The 20,217-nt window shown below is 45.8% G+C and overlaps 1 protein-coding gene across 1 annotated transcript in view; it reads left to right on the top strand.

The window, feature by feature from the left end:
- TRAPPC14 (trafficking protein particle complex subunit 14) overlaps positions 1-20,217 on the top strand; it is a 47,954-nt gene that overhangs the window by 12,299 nt on the left and 15,438 nt on the right. The window contains exons 2-5 of the mRNA XM_082256939.1: positions 3,602-3,697; positions 7,802-7,931; positions 14,624-14,710; positions 14,800-14,920. Of these exons, the coding sequence (XP_082113065.1) occupies positions 3,602-3,697; positions 7,802-7,931; positions 14,624-14,710; positions 14,800-14,920 (434 nt within the window). The remainder of the gene's footprint in view (positions 1-3,601; positions 3,698-7,801; positions 7,932-14,623; positions 14,711-14,799; positions 14,921-20,217) is intronic.

Genomic DNA, 20,217 nt, shown 5'->3' with positions numbered 1-20,217 from the left:
CCACCCGTGCCCATCATTGCCATCTATCAGTGCCACCCACCGTGCCCATCATTGCCATCTATCAGTGCCACCCACCAGTACCCATCATTGCCATCTATCAGTGCCGCCCACCAGTGCCCATCATTGCCATCTATCAGTGCCACCCACCAGTGCCCATCATTGCCACCCACCAGTGCCCATCATTGCCATCTATCAGTGCCACCCACCAGTGCCCATCATTGCCACCTATCAGTGCCCATCATTGCCATCTATCAGTGCCACCCACCAGTGCCCATCATTGCCGCCCATCAGTGGCACCTATGAGTGCCCATCAAGGCTGCATATCAGTGCCTGTCAGTGCGGCCTCATCAGTGATCGTCAGTGCAGGAATTAACTTATCTATTTACAAAATTTTATAACCTAAACAATTAAACTTTTTTTTTTTTTTTTCAAACTTTTCGGAATTTTTTTATTTGTTAAGCAAAAAAATAAAAAAAATTGCAGTGATCAATTACCACCAAAAGAAAGTTCTATTTGTGGGAAAAAAAGGACCTACATTTGGTTTAGGTACAGTGTTGCACGACCGCGCAATTGTCATTCAAAATGCAACAGCACTAAAAGCTGAAAATTGGCCTGGGCAGGAAGGGGGGGGGGGTGAAAGTGTCCGGTATTGAAGTGGTTAAAGTACTCCCTGCACTAATTTGGTCTGACTTTGATGCGACTTGAGGTCCATAGACCTCAAGATTACACAGGCATTGCTTCAAGTCGCGTCAAAATCGCACAACTTTCAGGTCGCACAAGTGTGAACGGGGCCTTATAGTAATAATCCTAAAAGCAAACATTTATTATATTGCTGCTTACCAGTTCTTAGGTGTAATGGCTGCATTCGTTTTCTTTTTTAGGCTTTCTTTTATTTTATTTTCACCTGGCGATCTTGCCAGTAAGTCTGTTATTTTTTAATAGAACGAGCTGGCCTTCAAATGTAGCAATTGGTTTTGAGATGTACCATTTAATACTGACAGTGGTGCTTACAGTGATTAGCTATTATTCATGTAAAATCTTTATCCCAAAAGAAAAAACAGTTTGCTGTAACTGCAGTGTGAGCTGGAGTTTAGCTTCAATTTGTTAGTGTATTTAAATCTGCTAAATCAACACTGCCCCTTCCCCCAGATTAACAGTTCTGCTATCCAAAGGGTGCCCCCTGTGTTTCTTTATCCAGAGTGAGGCACTAATACAGGATGTCGGACTCCGTTTTTCTCAGCGGGGGATCGATCCTCCGATCCTCCGCTGAGCAGGAGGATGACAGCTGTTCTCCACGCTGTGTGCGGAGACACCGCTGTCAGGTCCCCATGCATCTCTATGGGGGAATCAGATAGGAACAGACCGTTGGTCCGTTCTCATCCGATCCGCTGGACAGATGGAAAATAGGGTTTCCATCCGTCCAGATTTGAAGGATCGGATGTCTCCGCTGACATCCGATGCCCCATAGGGATGCATAGGGTGACCGTTCAGATCCACCAAAAAAAACTGACAGGCGGATCTGATTGGATCGTTCGTGTGAAAGGACTCTAAGGCCCCTTTCACATGGGCTTTCTGATCAGGTCCACCTGTCAGTTTTTCAGGCAGTCCTGATCGGATGCTCCATGTTCCACTGACACCCGCTGCTATCCGATCCTGTCCGTGAAATCCAGACGGATGTAAACCCTATTTTTCCATCCGTCTGGAGGATCGGATGAAAACGGACAGGCGGTCCGTTTTCATCCGATCTCCCCATAAAGGAGAGCGGGGATCTGACAGCTCTGTCTCTGCAAAGTAAGCGGAGACGGAGCTGTCATCCGCCTTCTCAGCGGGATCGGCGAATCGATCCCCGCAGTCCGCCGGGCGCACCGCTCGTGTGAAAGGACCCTTAGCAAAGAAAACGAATGCAGCCACCTCAGCTAATGATTGGTAAGGTGGAATATATTACATTTTTTTTATTTTGGGTTTATTGCTGCTTTTTGTCAATTTTCTCTGCATATCCCCGGGTTTATTCTGCAGTGCACAGCGGAGTATTCTGGGCTTTATGCCGTCAGGAGCGGGAATGATAAAGTAATGGCAAACTCATTCCTGGCACCGTTATTTGGCAAAAAAATATCACTGACAGGATGACTTTAGTAGGAGTCCCTTGTTCTGTTTCCCCCATTGTAGTTTCCTTTTCCGTCCTTTAATGAATAATTAACATTTACTGCCTGCTTCTGTTTTGCTGTGTAAGCTTTCATTTTCGCTGGCCTGTCTTCTATCGTCTTTCTTAGTAATCTGTCACCAGGCGATGCGCATTTTCCCTGCAGCTCCTTCTGCTATCTGCCTGCAGTGTTGCATCTTATCATCTGCTGACTATCATGTCAACCCCTACTTCCAGACTCGCTATTAATGTGAACAATTTAGATATAGACAGGGGCTGACTGGCAACTTTTGGCCCAGGGGGAAAGTACAAACCAGAGGCCCATGGTGAAACGACTCGGCCCCTCCCACTTTCCCTCTTCCGGTCCTCCTCCCGACCCCCATTCCAGGCTGATGCTCCGCTCCAGGTACTCTCTACTCACCAGCTGAATCTGGGTTCCCAACCTGGCCAGCAACCTGGTTGGGGGGAGCTGGGACAGCTCAGTTGGGGCTGGCCGGGGGAGGAGAGTCTCCAGTGGGGCATGGAACCACTGTTCTATCAGATTTCCCTACCTACGTCATTTCCGGTGGAAATCAGCTGTGGATTCGTCATGCAGCAGCTTGTAGTCGCGTCACACGTCCTATTGGGCATGCGCAGAATAGGTAGGGAATTTTGATAACATCGTAAGGGGTCAGGCAAAAGTCCTAGTGTGCATGCGCACCAACGGGTCGGGCAGCGGCATCTCTTATAACCAACATCCATCCGATCTCCATGCCCCACACTGCGCCGACCCGACAATGAGACAGTGGCCGTGCGGGTGTGGGTAGGGAATAGGACTGTCCCATTGTCAGCTCGGCACAGTGTGTGCCATGGAGATCGGATGTATGTTATAAGAGATGCCGCTGCCCGATCCGTTGGTGCACATACGCCTGCTCATGCGCAGTAGGACTTGTGCCTCACCCCTTACCATGTTATCAAAATTCCCTACCTATTCCGCGCATGCGCAGTAGGACGTGTAACGCGGCTACAGCTGGTGCATGAGGAACCCACAGCTGATCTCAACCGGAAGGTAGGGAAATCTGATGGGGTAGGGTTTTCTGATAGAACACCGGCCTCTGCTCAGACATCCATGCTGGGGAGGGAGGTCTGCACTCTGTGCTTGTCTTCAACCCGCACTCAGTAGGTCAGTGGTGGGGACTCTTTACTTCTCCACCAGGAATCCTTTAGGCATGTCTGTGGCAGAAGCGGTGCAGCCTTTTTACAGGACATCAGAGCGGCCAGGGGGGCAATTGCCTCCCCTGCCCCCTAGCCCAGTCCTCCCCTGGATATAGATATTCGGTGGTGTGCGGGCTATCTGCAAATCATACCAAGCACCTCCAGTCATAGTACTGCACCCCCTGCCATGTTATATCCAGTCCTGTGAACTTTTTAAAATTCCTCTTCTTGCTTTTCTCTAATGATCTGAATCTTTTCCTTTTACAGACCCCGGTTACAGATCCCGTTGTGTCCAGCGATGAGGTCATCTTTCCCCTCTCTGTGTCTTTGGATCGTCTGCCGCCAACAACAGTTAAAGCAAAAGTAAGTCTTGGAGTTAGTGAGGTTTGGCGTTACTGACCTCTATAGTCGGCTGTGTATTACCAATGGAAAGTCTTGTAGAAATAGATGGCATAAACATTGGTGTATCAATAGTTAGCTCTGTGAAATCCTCCAACAACCCTAAAACATTTTTAAAAGCAAAGAAGTGTAGCGCTGCTACATTAAAAATGTGAAAGGTGAATAATACTGTGTATATACAAAGGAATATTGCAGTGGAGAAAATAATTATTTGATCCCCTGCAGATTTTGTAAGTTTGCCCACTTATCTTGTGATTCCCCCCTACCCCCGCTGCTGGAATCTTCTGGTGCTGCAGGGGCTAAAGTAAAACTATAGGCAAAACTGTTTTTCCATTTTGGATGGAATAAAGAAGGATTTTTTATCAACATCTATGTCCCATAGGGGAGATTTACCTTCACTTCCTGTCCCATAGCCAAAAAAGGAAGTGAGAGGAAATCCATGCAAATGAAGGGGATTCCTTGGGGACCCCCAGGTCCACCAGAACTAGTGTCCCCATTAAAAGATTTCCTCTCTTACTTTTCTGGGGACATGATACAAATGTTATAAATTGAGTTGCAGATCGGTGAGTAACATAAGTATTTGATCCCCTACCAACCAACAATAATTCTGGCTTCCACAGACTGGCTATAGTATGTGCTCATGTGGTACACAGATTAGTCCTGTCTATTTAGGGCTCTTTCACACGGTCTGCCTCCGTAGGCGGATCCGTGCTGCTCAGCGAGAATCGTTCCGCCGACCCCGTTGAGCCGGGGATGACAGCTCCGTCTCCGCTTGCAGTGTGGAGAGGGAGGTGTCACAGCTCCCGCTGCTCTCTATGGGGGATCGGATGAGAGCGGACCGCCTGTCCGCTCTCATCCGATCCTATCCGATCCCCAGGACAGGTGGAAAAATAGGGTTTCCATCCGTCCGGATTTCACAGATAGGATCGGATACAGATGGCAGCGGGTGTCAGCGGAGGTGTCTCCACTGACATCCGCTGCCCCATAGAGCTCCATGGAGGATCCGATCAGATCCGCCTAAAAAACTGACAGGCGGATCTGATCGGACCGCCCGTGTGAAAGAGCCCTTAGGAAGGTGCTCCTAACAACAACTCGTTATGTGTATGAAAGACACCTGTCCGTAGAATCTTCCTTCCGTTCAAACCTCACCATCATGGGCAAGACTTAAGAGCTGTCAAAAGACATCAGGAACTAGATCAGGGATTCTCAAACTTCGGCTCTCCAGCTGTTGTGGAACTACACATCCCATGAGGCATTGTAAAACTCTGACATTCACAGACATGACTAGGCATGATGGGAATTGTAGTTCCTGAACAACTGGAGGGCCATAGTTTGAAGACCCCTGAACTAGATTGTAGACCTGCACAAGGCTGTAATGGGCTACAAGACGATCAGCAAGAAGCTTGGTGAGAAGAAGACTGTTGGAGCGATTATTCGCAAATGGAAGAAATACAAAATAACCATCATATGCCATCGGTCTGGAGCTCAATGCAGGATTTTGTCTCTTGGGGTAAGAATGATCAGAAGAATAGTGAGGGATCAGCCCAGAACTACACGGGAGGAGCCTGTGAATGATCTCAAGCTAGTTGGGACCACAGTCACCAAACAAACCATTGGTAACCCAATACGACGCCATAGATTGAAATCCTGCAGCGCCCGCAATGTCCTCCTCCTCAAGAAGGCACATGTACAGGCCATCTGAACAGCTAAGCACAGGTGTGGAAACGTAATGATTTGGGGCTGTTTCTCTGCTACAGGTACGGGCCAACTTTGCTGCATTGAGGGGGGCCATGTATCATAAAATCTTGGATGGGAACCTTCTTCCCTCAGCCAGAACACTGATGTTGGTTATGAATGGGTCTTCCAGCATGACAATCGCCCAAAACATACCGCCAAGGCAAAAAGGAGTGGCTTAAGAAGCACATTAAGGTCAAGGAGTGGCCTAGCCAGTCTCCAGACCTTAACTCTATAGAAAATGTATGGAGGGAGCTGAAACTTCAAGTTGCCAAGTGACAGCTAGGAAACCTTAAGGATTTAGAGAAGATCTGTAAAGAAGAGTGGATCAAAATCCCCTCCTGAGATGTGTGCAAACCTGGTCACTCACTACAAGAAACGTCTGATCTCTGTGCTTGCCAACAAGGGTTTCTCCACCATGTACTAAGTCATGTTTTTCTTGGGGATCAAATACTTAACCACTTAAGCCCCGGAAGATTTTACCCCCTTCCTGACCAGGGCCTATTTTGCGATTCGGCACTGCGTGACTTTAACGGACAATTGCGCGGTTGTGCGACGCTGTACCTAAACGAATTTGACGTCCTTTTATTCCCACAAACAGAGCTTTCTTTTGGTGGTATTTGATCACCTGTGCGATTTTTGATCATGCGCTATAAACAAAAAAAGCGTAAATTTTGCAAAAATAACAATATTTTTTACATTTTTTTATATGAAACTCCCCCAAAAAAATGTAAAAATTCAATTTTTTTAACATTTTCGGCCAATTTGTTTTATGCTACATATGTTTGGTAAAAAAAAATTGCAAAAAGCTTATTTTGATTGGTTTGCGCAAAAGTTATCGCGTTTACTAACTAAGGGAAAGATTTTTGTTGTTTTTTTTTTTTTTTTTTAACGAGTAATGGCGGCGATCTGCGATTTTTTTTTTTTTTTTTTTTTTTTTTTTTTTTTTTTTTTTTTTTTTGTGGGACTGCGACATTGCGGCGGACAGATCGGACCCTCGACTGACATTTTTGACACTTTTGGGGGTACCAGTGACATTACTGCAGTAATCAGTGCTATACATATGCACTGTTACTGTAAAAATTACACTGGCAGTGAAGAAGTTAACTGTATTGGAGAGGGAGGGGTTAAGTGTGTCCTAGGGGCGTGCTTCTAACTGTGATTGGACATGGCTACTGGTGTAAGAACAGAGATCAACGGTCCTACATATTAGAACCGTCTAAACTCCATTCTTACACAGGGGAGAATGACAGGCGGCTTTGTTTACATCAGCCACCTGCCTTTCTTCCGGTGTAATGGACGATCGCGAGTACCCTGCGGACACCGGGCCCTCCAGCGGCGCGCGCTCGCTCCCTAGAAGCCTCACAGGCTAGCGACGTAGTACTACGTCGCTTTGCCTGTGAGGGGCTGACCTCCGCAGTAAATAGTCGTGCGGCGGTCGGCAAGTGGTTAATTTTACTCACTAAACTGCAACTCAATTTAAAACCATTTGTATCGTGTTTTTTCTGGATTTTGGTTGATATTCTGTCTCTATCATTTAAAATACGCCTATGATAACAATTTATAGACCCTTCATTTCTTTGTAAGTGGGCAGGGGATCAGATAATTATTTTCCCCATTGTAAGGATGATAGTAAAGCAGAGAGCATTTAGGCGGAAGGAATGCGACACCCAGTCTGCAAAAATGTTTTTGCTACCATATAGGTCAGGGGTCTTCAAACTATGGCCCTCCAGTTGTTCGGGAACTACAATTCCCATCATGCCTAGTCATGTCTGTGAATATCAGAGTATTACAATGCCTCATGGGATGAGTAGTTCCGCAACAGCTGTAGGGCCGTAGTTTGAGGATCCCTGATATAGGTACTAGAGAGGTGACTAATGCCTCGTTTCCACTGAGTGGTACGGTACGGTTCGGTTCAGTACGGTACGGTTCGGAACGGTACACATTGCGTTTCCACTGCCAATAGTACCCTTTCATGATAGGCGTGGTGTAGCAGGAAAGCTGTGATAGACGATTCTCTGTCAACCAATCAAAGTTCTGCAGAGTGTAGCTCCACCCTGTTGGTACGGTACTAATGTGCTTGGTACCCCAACGAAAGGGTACCAAAAAGTGGTACGGTACGGTTCGGAATTGGGGTACCATTCATAATGGAAACGGCATAAATAGCGTACTGTACCGAACCGAACCGTACCAGAAAGCTCAGTGGAAACGAGCCATTAATAACCAAAGAAGATGGTTTATTTACAAATCATTTAGGTGGTAAACCTTCCACTGTTTGGCTGACGTGGTTGAGAACATTGAAGGTCACTATCACTTTCTCTCTCTTTCTCTCAGATTGTAGTGACGGTCTGGAAGCGGGACACAGAACAGCCGCGGGTGAAAGCTTTCGGGTATCGCTCCCTGCTGCTCAATTCTAACCCAGGTCAAATTTTCCGAGAAGAACAGGCCACGTTCAAGGCTCAAGGTGACCTTAAGAACCCATCTACGGAATATTTGGAGAGGAGAAATAGACCTGTCAAAATAAACACCGCACATATATGAGAAAATCCAACTGAGCAAATATGAAAAATGCATATTGTTCATGAAAACGGCATGTCCAAACCATCAGCAGAATTGGGCAGCTGAATTTATAGCAAATCCTCAACTACTTTTTTTTTTTACTTCAAAGCCCCCTTATTGGTTGAGTCTGCCTATCACATTAAAGCCTCCCTTCCAGAGATGCGCCATAATTATTATTTTTTTTTTTTTAACTCCCTTTATTTCTTGCTTAGGCAGGGGTTATGTTTCTTTTCTCCACACTCCCCCCCCCCCCCCCCCCGGCCTATGTGCAGCTGAGCCGCAAGCCCAGTGGCACGTCCGTGCCTCAAACAACAAAATAATGGGCGCAAAAATAGAGTCAGTGTCACCCCACCACCTTGTGGGTAATGGAGGGGAGGGGGACAGCAAGGCCCGTAATCTGTGGCTGCTAGTGGAGGAGGTAGAAGCAGCTCTTGAGAAACAAGGAAGAGAAAAGCACAGCACCTTCTAAGTGCAGCAGTAGACAAATTTAATATAGGTGTAAAAAAAAAAAATTACAAGGGTGAGCTTGGTAAAAGCATTTAAAATCAATGAGGACGTCTGTACATCGCAGTCCTGGGGCATGGTACAGGCATGGCACAGATGATGGTATAGGCATGGCACAGGTCATGAGACAGGCATGGCACAGGTCATGAGACAGGTCATGGTACAGGCATGGCACAGGTCATGGTACAGGCATGGCACAGGTCATGGTACAGGCATGGCACAGGAGATGGTACAGGCATGGCACAGTAGGTACAGGCATGGCACAGGAGATGCAGTGCTGCGGGCATGGTACAGGAGAATGTCCTGTACCATGCCCGCAGCACTGCTTGAGGAAATGCAGGGGCTGCGGAGGAGTCTCACTTAGCTGTCGGTTAGGCGCCTTTGATTTAAAAATCGCGCCGCCTGGCGCCAATACGTCACCGCGAATGCGCCGCCGATGCTCGGGAAAGCCCGTACATGTTCGGCTATTCCCGGGCATGTGGCGCAAGCGCGGTGACACGTCGGCGCCATTTTTAAAAAGACATTGACTCGAGCATAAGCCGAGGGGGGCTTTTTCAGCATGAAAAAACATGCTGAAAAACTCGGCTTATACTCGAGTAGATACTGTATATTAATGTGATCTACTGCTGCACTTAGAAGGCGCTCTGCTTTTCTCTTCCTTGCACATCTGTGCATGCATGGGTTTCTCTGTGCACGTGCTGGGTGTCCATAAGAAATACAGAGTGGGGCTTGGCCCCGCCTTCCACTACCTCCTCACTGACTGTGATTGACAGCAGCGGGAGCCAATAAGGACGCAGAGAGACGGGAGAGCAGCCACTCTTGTGCACATCGTTGGTTAGAGATTTGCCTCTGGTAAATATTTGGGGAGCTGCATACTGAAGGTTTTTTACCTTCATGCATAGAATAGGTGAAGGTAAAACATCTTCACCCTTTAGAACCATTTTAAGGGCCAATAATAAGGCCCAGGACAAGGAGAGCTCGTGGCCAAGCTTGAATTTTACAGGAAAAGTCGTGATTTGCATGTAATTCAGCTGCCTATATCTCTACTGATCACTGTGACATGCCATGTTGACTGTAAATGACCTCATTTTTTCCATTATATGCTCGGCATGAATTTAAACATCTATGAACACTGTGTGATGGTGAGACCGGTCAGATTGATATGTTTAGTGATAGGGAAAATGCCGTTGCTTAATGTTTTGGCTTGCGATTTTGTATAATGTGGTCCTGCATTTAATTACTGCCAGCGGCACTGTCTGCATGAGGTTTGCAGAAAATTTATGTGGGGTTCCTCTGATTTTGTTCTGGTTTCTTTTCACCCTTGTTATAGCTTTAAAGAGCTTGTTCCCAAAAAAAGGCCCTTAGGAAGTGAATCTGCAATAAGGAAACCACAGCTGGATAGAATTATTTTAAACAAATCTACTAAAGTCTTAATTTCCTGTCACCCTATGCGGGAGAGATCCCTGTATATTCTGTGTTAACGGGGGAACTATGGGATATATTCAATAACTATGCATTTCAAATCATAGGCTTTTTATGACCCTAGTTTTAATATAACTTTCATATATTTATATGGAAGCTTTTTATATTGTGTTGCATTTGATAGTATTTAAACGTAAGGGTCTTTTCACACGAGTGGATCGCTCCGCTGATTCCCCGCTGAACAGGCGGATGACAGGTCAGTCACCGCCTGTCCGTTTTTCACCCGATCTTATCCGATCCTCCAGACGGATAGAAAATTGGGTCACCATCCGTCTGCATTTGGCAGGCAGGATCAGATCGGATCTGCCGCTACATAGGGGTGAATGGAGGGTCCGATCAGGTCCGCCTGAAAAAACTAACTGGCAGACCTGATTCTGATCTTGTTAAAGGACCCTAAGATTTGTGATTTCCAGCTGTTGGGTGATGATCGTGGGGGAATGAGCGAGGTATAGGGATAAATTTGATACAGATGGGGCTATCTATATATTAACCACTTGCTGACCGCCCGCCGCATATACAGATCCCTCTCAAAAAATTAGCATATTGTGATAAAGTTCATTATTTTCTGTAATGTACTTATAAACATTAGACTTTCATATATTTTAGATTCATTACACACAACTGAAGTAGTGCAAGCCTTTTATTGTTTTAATATTGATGATTTTGGCATACAGCTCATGAAAACCCAAAATTCCTATCTCAAAAAATTAGCATATCATGAAAAGGTTCTCTAAACGAGCTATTAACCTAATCATCTGAATCAACTAATTAACTCTAAACACCTGCAAAAGATTCCTGAGGCTTTTAAAAACTCCCAGCCTGGTTCATTACTCAAAACCGCAATCACGGGTAAGACTGCCGACCTGACTGCTGTCCAGAAGGCCATCATTGACACCCTCAAGAAAGAGGGTAAGACACAGAAAGAAATTTCTGAACGAATAGGCTGTTCCCAGAGTGCTGTATCAAGGCACCTCAGTGGGAAGTCTATGGGAAGGAAAAAGTGTGGCAGAAAACGCTGCACAACGAGAAGAGGTGACCGGACCCTGAGGAAGATTGTAGAGAAGGACCGATTCCAGACCTTGGGGGACCTGCGGAAGCAGTGGACTGAGTCTGGAGTAGAAACATCTAGAGCCACCGTGTACAGGCGTGTGCAGGAAATGGGCTACAGGTGCCGCATTCCCCAGGTCAAGCCACTTTTGAACCAGAAACAGCGCCAGAAGCGCCTGACCTGGGCTACAGAGAAGCAGCACTGGACTGTTGCTCAGTGGTCCAAAGTACTTTTTTTCAGATGAAAGCTAATTTTGCATGTCATTCGGAAATCAAGGTGCCAGAGTCTGGAGGAAGACTGGGGAGAGGGAAATGCCAAAATGCCTGAAGTCCAGTGTCAAGTACCCACAGTCAGTGATGGTCTGGGGTGCCATGTCAGCTGCTGGTGTTGGTCCACTGTGTTTTATCAAGGGCAGGGTCAATGCAGCTAGCTATCAGGAGATTTTGGAGCACTTCATGCTTCCATCTGCTGAAAAGCTTTATGGAGATGAAGATTTCATTTTTCAGCACGACCTGGCACCTGCTCACAGTGCCAAAACCACTGGTAAATGGTTTACTGACCATGGTATTACTGGGCTCAATTGGCCTGCCAACTCTCCTGACCTGAACCCCATAGAGAATCTGTGGGATGTTGTGAAGAGAAAGTTGAGAGACGCAAGACCCAACACTCTGGGTGAGCTCAAGGCCGCTATCGAAGCCTCCATAACATCTCAGCAGTGCCACAGGCTGATTGCCTCCATGCCACGCCGCATTGAAGCAGTCATTTCTGCAAAAGGATTCCCAACCAAGTATTGAGTGCATAACTGAACAATTATTTGAAGGTTGACTTTTTTTGTATTAAAAACACTTTTTTTTTTATTGGTCGGATGAAATATGCTAATTTTTGAGATAGGAATTTTGGTTTTTCATGAGCTGTATGCCAAAATCATCAATATTTAAAACAATAAAAGGCTTGCACTACTTCAGTTGTGTGTAATGAATCTAAAATATATGAAAGTCTAATGTTTATCAGTACATTACAGAAAATAATGAACTTTATCACAATATGCTAATTTTTTGAGAGGGACCTATATACTGCAGCAGGCTGGCTCGGCTGCGCGAATCTACGTTTGGGTACGTTGGTTCGCGGAAGTGGTGCTGGGGGGGCGAGTGCACGCCTCCGGCAGCGTGCTCCCACCCCCGCTAGGCAGCAGGGATGCCGATCCACGGGACTGGCGGCCACAATTGCCGCCAGGCACCCGCGATCTCTCCCCGCTGAGAGAGGAGGACAGTTAGCTATTGTTAAAACAGCTGACCGTTGTTCCCTCTGAAATGATCAGAGCGCCTGTGATCCTCCTATATAGGAACACATGTCTCTATGATCATTTCACAAGTCCCTCCCCCAACAGTTAAAAAACACTCCCCTAGGCTCACAATTAACCCTTTGGTCACCCCTAGAGTAACCCATTCCCTGCTAGTGTCATTACAGTAACATTGCATATTTTTAGCACTGATTACTGTAGTAATGTCGCTGGTCCCCCCCAAAAGTGTCAAAAATGTCAGTTAGGGGTCCGATCTGTCCCCCGCAATGTTGCAGTCCCACTAAAAATTGCAGATCGCTGCCATTACTAGTAAAAATAAATAAATAAATAAAAATGACATAAATCTTTCCCCTAGTTTGTAGACGCGATAAAGTTTGTGCAAACCAATCAAAATAACGGAATTTTTGTAAAATCTTACTGTAAAATTCCTTTCTCGGAGTCCTCCGACAGTCACCGCCCACTCATACAGTCTTCACCAATTGGGTATTGACTTCCTCTCCGCAGGAGTAGCTAGGTACCCCATTGGTGAAGACTGTATGAGTGGGCGGCGACTGTCGGAGGACTCGGAGAAAGGAATTTTACAAAAATTCCATTTTTTTTTATTTTTTTTTTGGGGGGGGGGGGGAAATGTTGTATAGCAGAATGGGAAAAATATATATATTTTTTTCTCAGAATTGTCGCTATTTTTTTGTTTATAGTGCAAAAAATAAAAATTGCACATGTGATCAAATACCACCAAAAGAAAGCTCTGTGGGGAAAAAAAGGACATCAATTTTATTTAGGTACAGCGTCGCACGACCGTGCAATTGTCAGTTAAAATAACGCGGTGCCGAATCACAAAAAATGTCCTGGTCATTAAGGGGGCAAATCCTTCCGGTCCAGAACTGGTTAAAGTGGAACTACACTGTATTTGAGCACCACAAACCAAAACACTATTTTATTCATTTTTAATATTTAAAACCAACTCCCCCACCTATCCCTGTCTCCATGCTTTATTTTGCTGGGAAATAACTTTGAAAAACAACCCCCCAGCATTTCAGGCAGTGGCTATCTTGAGTAAGGGCAGATGATTCATGTAACACCTTTTTTTCCTGGAATCCATCTGTCCTTGGCTCAGGCATGCAGGCAGGAGGGTGTGCTTAGCTGAGAAAGACCCTCCTCCCCTTCTGAAGATTCCTGGGATGTATCACATCATTTGCTTAGGCCTGGAAACCAGAAAGTAACTTAAAGCGGAGTTCTGGCCTATTTTACAACTTTAGTGATTCCCGGAGTGCTCGCTATACTGATCAGCAATTGGGCATTTTTCAAATTTTTTTCGGGGGTCCCTTATCTTATTTTCAGGGCATTTTTGATTGTACTTCCTCCTTCTCTCCCCTCTGTGGCCACGGCCACCGACATCACTTCCACCTTTGCATTGCATCCTGGGAGCTGTTTGTCATCACTCCCAGGAGGCTGGAATCAGGAAGAACTCCCAGAACACTCCCTGGAATCAGGAAGAAGGATACAGCAGATTACACTGCGGCTTCAGATGCCCACATCCAAGATGGCCGCGCTCAGACAGCGTTTTTAAAAGTACTATTTTGACTAAACTCCAATACTGTACACCTTGTAAGTATGAGAATAGCGGTTCTGTAAAGGGCGATGGATTAGTATTATAGGGGTATTTTTAGTTAAAAAAGGTATTTGAGGCTGTAACTCCGCTTTAAACGTTAAAAAAAGTTAAACCAAGTAAATATGATATACTGTACTTTCCTATCCATTTTCTAATGCTAGCCGCAAAGGGATTTAAAATGTTGACTGAGACAGTGAAGTTCCACTTTAAACAGTATGCTTGAAGTGTAAATCCAGGCATTACTCAAAATTACTCCAAAAAAGGTCCTCCCCCTTCCAGAATAAATTTTTTCCTTTTACCTTCTTCCTGTAGCAAGGCTTGTAAGATTCTGGCAGAGGCACCGACTGAAAGCTTTGTTCCTATTGATGTAGGCAGACCCCAGAACTACATCTCCCAAAGACTTCTTTCCTGAGGCCGTCCGTAAACGGATCGAAATTCAGACGGTTCATCAGGAACCGGAATACTTTGGATCTGTATATCAACAGGCTGGTCAATCCATCAACTTTAGATATACTTCATATGCATCACACTTATCTGTATACCCAAGATAAAGGCAATAGTTTTCATTTAGCTCTGCAACTAATGGCTTTCTCTTTGCTGACCGGTAGTTGCTCTGTCCCCTCTCTGAGTGACTTCTCTTCTCTCTGGCAGTGAGTACCCTCCTCACCGTGCTCCCACCTCCCACCCTCAGGTGCCGACAGTTCAACGTGTCCGGGAAACATCTTACAGCTCTGAAAGGTGAGATCTGGGAGAAGAGGGCACAGTGAACAAAGGAGTAGGTGATACAACTGCCCTCACCCTCCCCTCCATCTTTCTCCCCCTCTCAGTGCTCAACACTTCCTCTCAGGACGACCTCTGTATTCGGGATGTACGGATACTCCCCAATTTCAACGCCAGTTACCTTCCTGTCATGCCGGATGGTTCCGTATTGCTGGTGGACAATGTCTGGTAAGTGAGAAGTTCATGTTTTCACATTATACAATCCACACTGCTGTATGTTACAAGAGAACCAGTAAAGAATGGACTTGCACAAGAATATGAATCCTGACCCTGATGTAGTAGAGGAGGAGAGCATGTTTGCTTTTAAGGCTGGCCATAGATGGATTGAGTGGAAAAAACAAACGGAATGCCCCATCCACACAATCAAGGTAAAGGAATCCTCCCCACTGAGACATTGGGAATGATTTAATTTAGGCAAATAGACTGTGCACTTTGCAAAGTGACGTTGCACTCTGCAAGTGTAATTGCTCCAAAGCTTAGTAAATGAGGGAGAGATCTGCTGACCTCCATCATCCAATCGTGCAAGCAAAAATGCTGTGTCTCTTTTTTTCTTGTTTGTTTTTTTTTTCTTTTTCCTTGCATGTGATTGGGTAAAAGTTAAGTTGTACCTCATTTACCAAGATCTGGATCAACTAAACTTGGAGATTGCAACTGCACTTTGCAAAGTACACAGTCTATTTGCTTTTAGTAAAGCAACCCCATTGTATTGTGGCAGTGGGGACTCTCTGCTATCAGCATACAGTGATCAGCAGCTGCAGTCGCTGATCAAGAAAACATTTTCCAACAAGCCTCTTCAACAGAAGTCATTCATTAGATCAAATTCTAATTAGATCTAATTTTAGATTAAATTAGATCAAATTCGAGCAGGAGTAGCCACATATGAATCGAAATTCGGCCAGTCCTTGCTGAACCGAATGAAGTTTGATCCATGTATGACCAACTTTAAAATGAATGTTCACTTATTTTAGTTATTGTGATACAACAAATTGAGAATTCACTTTTTTCAAAGCCATTGTAGAACCCTTAAACCCTGATTCCGGGAAATCAGCAACTTTGCAAAAAGTGCAGACACACCATGAATTGGGTCCAGTTAGGTGCATGTCACCCCCTTAGCTCTATTATTTATATGTGACAGATGTATTGCACTCCAGGAGGACACTCTCTGGCAGTGAGAGGAGAGCAGCACAGACAGCAGCTTTGCATGCTCCTCCCCTTTGCTTCCCATTTACAGAAGCCTTTGTATCTTGTAAATTAGTTCACATATTACAAAGGCTTCTGTGAATGGGCAGAAAGAGGGGAGGGATGGGCATAGCGGTTCCAGCAACTCTGCTCTTGAAGGTACTAAGACCTCAGTGAGCAGCAGAAGCTCCAGGAGTTTTCTGCCTGGCTCACAATAAACCTGTCATGTGAATAATAGAGATAAGTCTACAAGGCAGCAGGCACTTCGTTAGACTTAACTCCTGGTATGCATGCAGTTTTTTTTACAAAGTAGCTGAATTTGTGGAATTCAGCTTTAAGCTCTAATTTGGGGATGATAAATATATATGATAACATTGCTGCGGACTGTCACTTTAAACCAGCTGCTAGCAGGATTCTGCAATCTTTAGCACTAGATAAAACTTGTTGAAGGCCTAACAGTAGCCCGCTTTAAACCCATGGCCTGACTATGGACATAAAAGTAGAAGAAAAGCCTAATATTAATTACCCTTAAAAACGCCCCCCCCCCTAAAGAGCTGTGTACTTACCCTACCCACTTATCGGTCCGGTCACATGATAATGCAGCTACAGCTCCCCTGTGTCGGTGAGTGGCTGTTGCAGGGGAGCACCAAGAACAAAAAGGCCATGGGAGCCTTTGGGTGCTATCACCGCTCCCAAAATGAATCGCCTTTGAGTGCTCCCTTTCACAGGGGAACTGGAGCTGCAGAATCACGTAAAAAGGTAAGTATATAAACATTTTTAAACTGAGTATACAGGATAGGTTGGAGGAGGTTTAGCAGTAGTTAGTGTTAGGCTTTTCATCATATACTTAAGAGATGTATGGGTTTCTGTTTTTTTTATTTCATACCTACCTAGGCGGATGCAGAATCGGTCCACTGGCACCTCTACACTAAGAACTGAGCGATCGAACACCACCGATCACTCGGTTCTCACGATCCCGTGAGCAGAGAGATGCTGACTGTCATTCAGCAGCTCTCTGCTCTGCCCCCTCCTAGCACCCTGGAGCGCTGAGCTGTGGAGGAGCAGGAGTGGCAAGCTCAGGCTCTCAGTGGCCCGCTAAGAGACTGAGCTGGTTGTCCGTCCAGGGATCTAGGCGATCCCAACTCCATGGTCGTGATGACGTGGAGTCAGGACCAACTCTGTGATGTCAGCAGAGAGGACTTCAGTCTGCTTTCAGCTTAACAGGTCACAGGAGTGCAAAATGAACGAGATTTGCCTGTACTTCTCTTTTAATATTCATTACAGACAGTAAAAGCTTTAAAACAATCAAATTGCTGACCTTTCTAGTCTTATCAAAATATGGAAACTAGTTAGCCGGCAGAAAGATCCTGTGTAAAAGTGCTCTGGAGGCAGGTAACATTTGAAGTGTTTACATGTCTACAGTGTAAATGGTCCTATTGCTAGCATGCGGATGGCTGATAGATTGCCAAGAACTGATCTTATTAGGCTCATCCATGTTGGATGGTCGGGGGGAAGTAAAACAAGGCGGTCGAGCAGTATTCTCTTGCACACTCCAACACCCCCCGCTCCTGAGTTTCATATTCGTTTGTCCACCAGTGCCTGACCGTATTAATAAATGGCAGATGCAGAGCCTGAGACTGACAGGTTTTCCTCCATCCCTACATACTACAGCCAGCATCTTTGATTGGTTATGGACAAAATAACTCTCTTAATTGAAATGTTAAAAATACTAATATATTAGACACCTGCGGTCACCCAGCAGCTAGCAGATACTTCTAAAAGAGTATATATGTGGGCGCTTCCATGGGGGTAGAGCCCTGGATTATGTAGATCTGCATGCACTCGGGCAGCACCTGAGAGGAGAAGCGGCTCTGTAGAATTATGGAGAAGAACAAGGCGCCTCTAAGTGCAATATAGACCATTTATTGGAGCATAGAAGGATTAAAAATAAATTAACAAAAAGTTGAAATCAAAACCGCATGTCTTAGAAGCCAGAGGAGCCGATGCTCAGTAATCCAATGTCCAGGAGACTGCTTGAGGTCTGATGAAGGAGCTCGCATGCTCCGAAACATGTTACCCCCCACCCGCTTTTGACTATCCGCTGCATGCGTTCCAGCATGGTTACCGGAAGCCCTACCACGCTGTGTGCACGCAGACACATGAAACTGTCTCCTGGACATTGGATTACTGAGCATCGGCTCCTCTGGCTTTGATTTCAAATTCTTGTAAGTTGTTTTAATCCTTCTATGCTCCAATAAATGGTCAATATTGCACTTAGAGGGCCTTAGCAGATACTTCTGTATCTCATGGATTGCAAACCTTTTTTTCCCACAGTGTCTCAGCTAAGAACTGTCTGTGCTACTCCACAGCTAAAAGAGTTCTTTCACTACCTGTCCTCCTTCCAATGCAGGTTTGAATGTGGTTCAGTGGAATGCGGGCTGTTGTTGTTTTTTTCAGGCCCTTTGTTAGGTAAGGCTCTTTGAAATACAATCCAGCCCCAGTTTGGTGCATGGGAATGCAGGGAGATCAGTGGGTGTACATGACTCCTTGTGAAAGAATGTAAACATAAGATCTGAAGTCTCTGTAAACCACACAAGCTATCATTATCCTAACAGTGCTTACCCAGAGGCTCTTAGGCTCCTTTCACACTTGTGCGACTTGGGACTGCAGAGTCACATGACAAGTTGTATGTCAGTGACATCATGGCGCTCTCTCTGATATTGGTTAGTGGCACAAGATGGGGGGGGGGGGTTATAGAGTGGTGCAGAAAAGGTTCCAAAGGGGGGGGGGCCCATGTTCGGCAGCTGGAGCAAGGAGGGGCTCTGAGGAGTATAAAGCGGAAGAGAGCGGCGCCGGCTTAGTGTGGCATAAGATTTATTGCACATAAAAAAAGTAGTAACTTACTCTGAGGTAAGCATGGACAGGAACAATGGGTAAACGGGGTCATCCATCTTCTCCTAAGTATAGTGTGGTGAAGGAGGGTGGCGGGGTGCCGGTGTATCCACGTGGAGGCTGTTGTATAGCAGCCTGTCCGTGGGTTGAGCGGCGGCAGAGGACTCTCGGCAAGGCTCCGACTTCCTGCTTCCAGTCTACCCGACGTCGCTTCCGGTGGGGAGGAGAGAAGACGGGTTTCATGCGCTTGGAGCATCCGTGCTCCTTCGTCAGGCAACAAAGAGGTCCAGTTTCGTGCCTCTTACTAAATACCTTGGTCCTCCATGACAAGTCGTACCCCATGATTTCCAATGAATACCATTCATATATGTGCGACTTCAAAGTACTCCCTGCACTACTTTTTTCCGACTTTGGTGCGACTTGAGGGCCATTGACCTCAAGATTACACAGGCTTTGCTTCAAGTCCAGTCAAAGTCTCGGCAAAAAATTGTGGCAGTCGTGTGACTTTCAGGTCACACAAGTGTGAAAGGTGCACTAATCCACATTGACTTTTTTTTTAAAACATTATGCTGTTAGCATTAGTAATCAGGAAAGCACATCAGATATACCGTACTTGTTTTATAGTAGGGGCGGGGAACCTTTTTTCTGCCGAGGGCCATTTTGGGTATTTTTAAAATCATTCCGGGGCCGTACAAAATTATCAACTTAAAAATGTGCCTGTTATATTTGGTCAAACATTTAATTAACTCACCCCTAATGTGATGGCTGCAACTGCTTCTCTTTGGTGAGGTGTGTGATGTTAGCTGGTATTGATGATGTTGCTACTGGCAAATGGTTTTCCAGGTTTCCCCCTCTTAATGCAGAGTGATTAGTGCCCCCCATCAATGCAGAGTGATTAGTGCCCCCCATCAATGCAGAGTGATTAGTGCCCCCCATCATTGCAGAGTGATTAGTGCCCCCCATCATTGCAGAGTGATTAGTGCCCCTCTTTAGTGCAGAGTGATTAGTGCCCCTCTTTAGTGCAGAGTGATTAGTGCCCCCCATCAATGCAGAGTGATTAGTGCCCCCCATCAATGCAGAGTGATTAGTGCCCCCCATCAATGCAGAGTGATTAGTGCCCCCATCAATGCAGAGTGATTAGTGCCCCCCATCAATGCAGAGCGCATGGGGATTAGATCGCCTCCTGATTACACAAAGAGCAGGGTTCTTCTACTTACCCGGCACGGGCGCTCTCATACGAAGTCACACCTCCTGGACCGACTCCTGTGATAGACGTCAACACTGTGCTGTCTATCATAGGTAGGAGGCGTGACTTTGTATGACAGCAGCCGCGCCAGGTAAGCAGAGGAACCCGCTCTGTGTGTAATCGGGAGGCGTTTCCTCCTCCCCTTCCC

The sequence above is a fragment of the Pelophylax lessonae genome (assembly GCF_965119305.1).
Source record: "Pelophylax lessonae genome assembly, chromosome: 4".
NCBI lineage: Eukaryota > Metazoa > Chordata > Amphibia > Anura > Ranidae > Pelophylax > Pelophylax lessonae.
The sequence above is the reverse complement of the archived record's forward strand: the minus strand, read 5'-3'. Positions and strand labels throughout refer to the sequence as shown.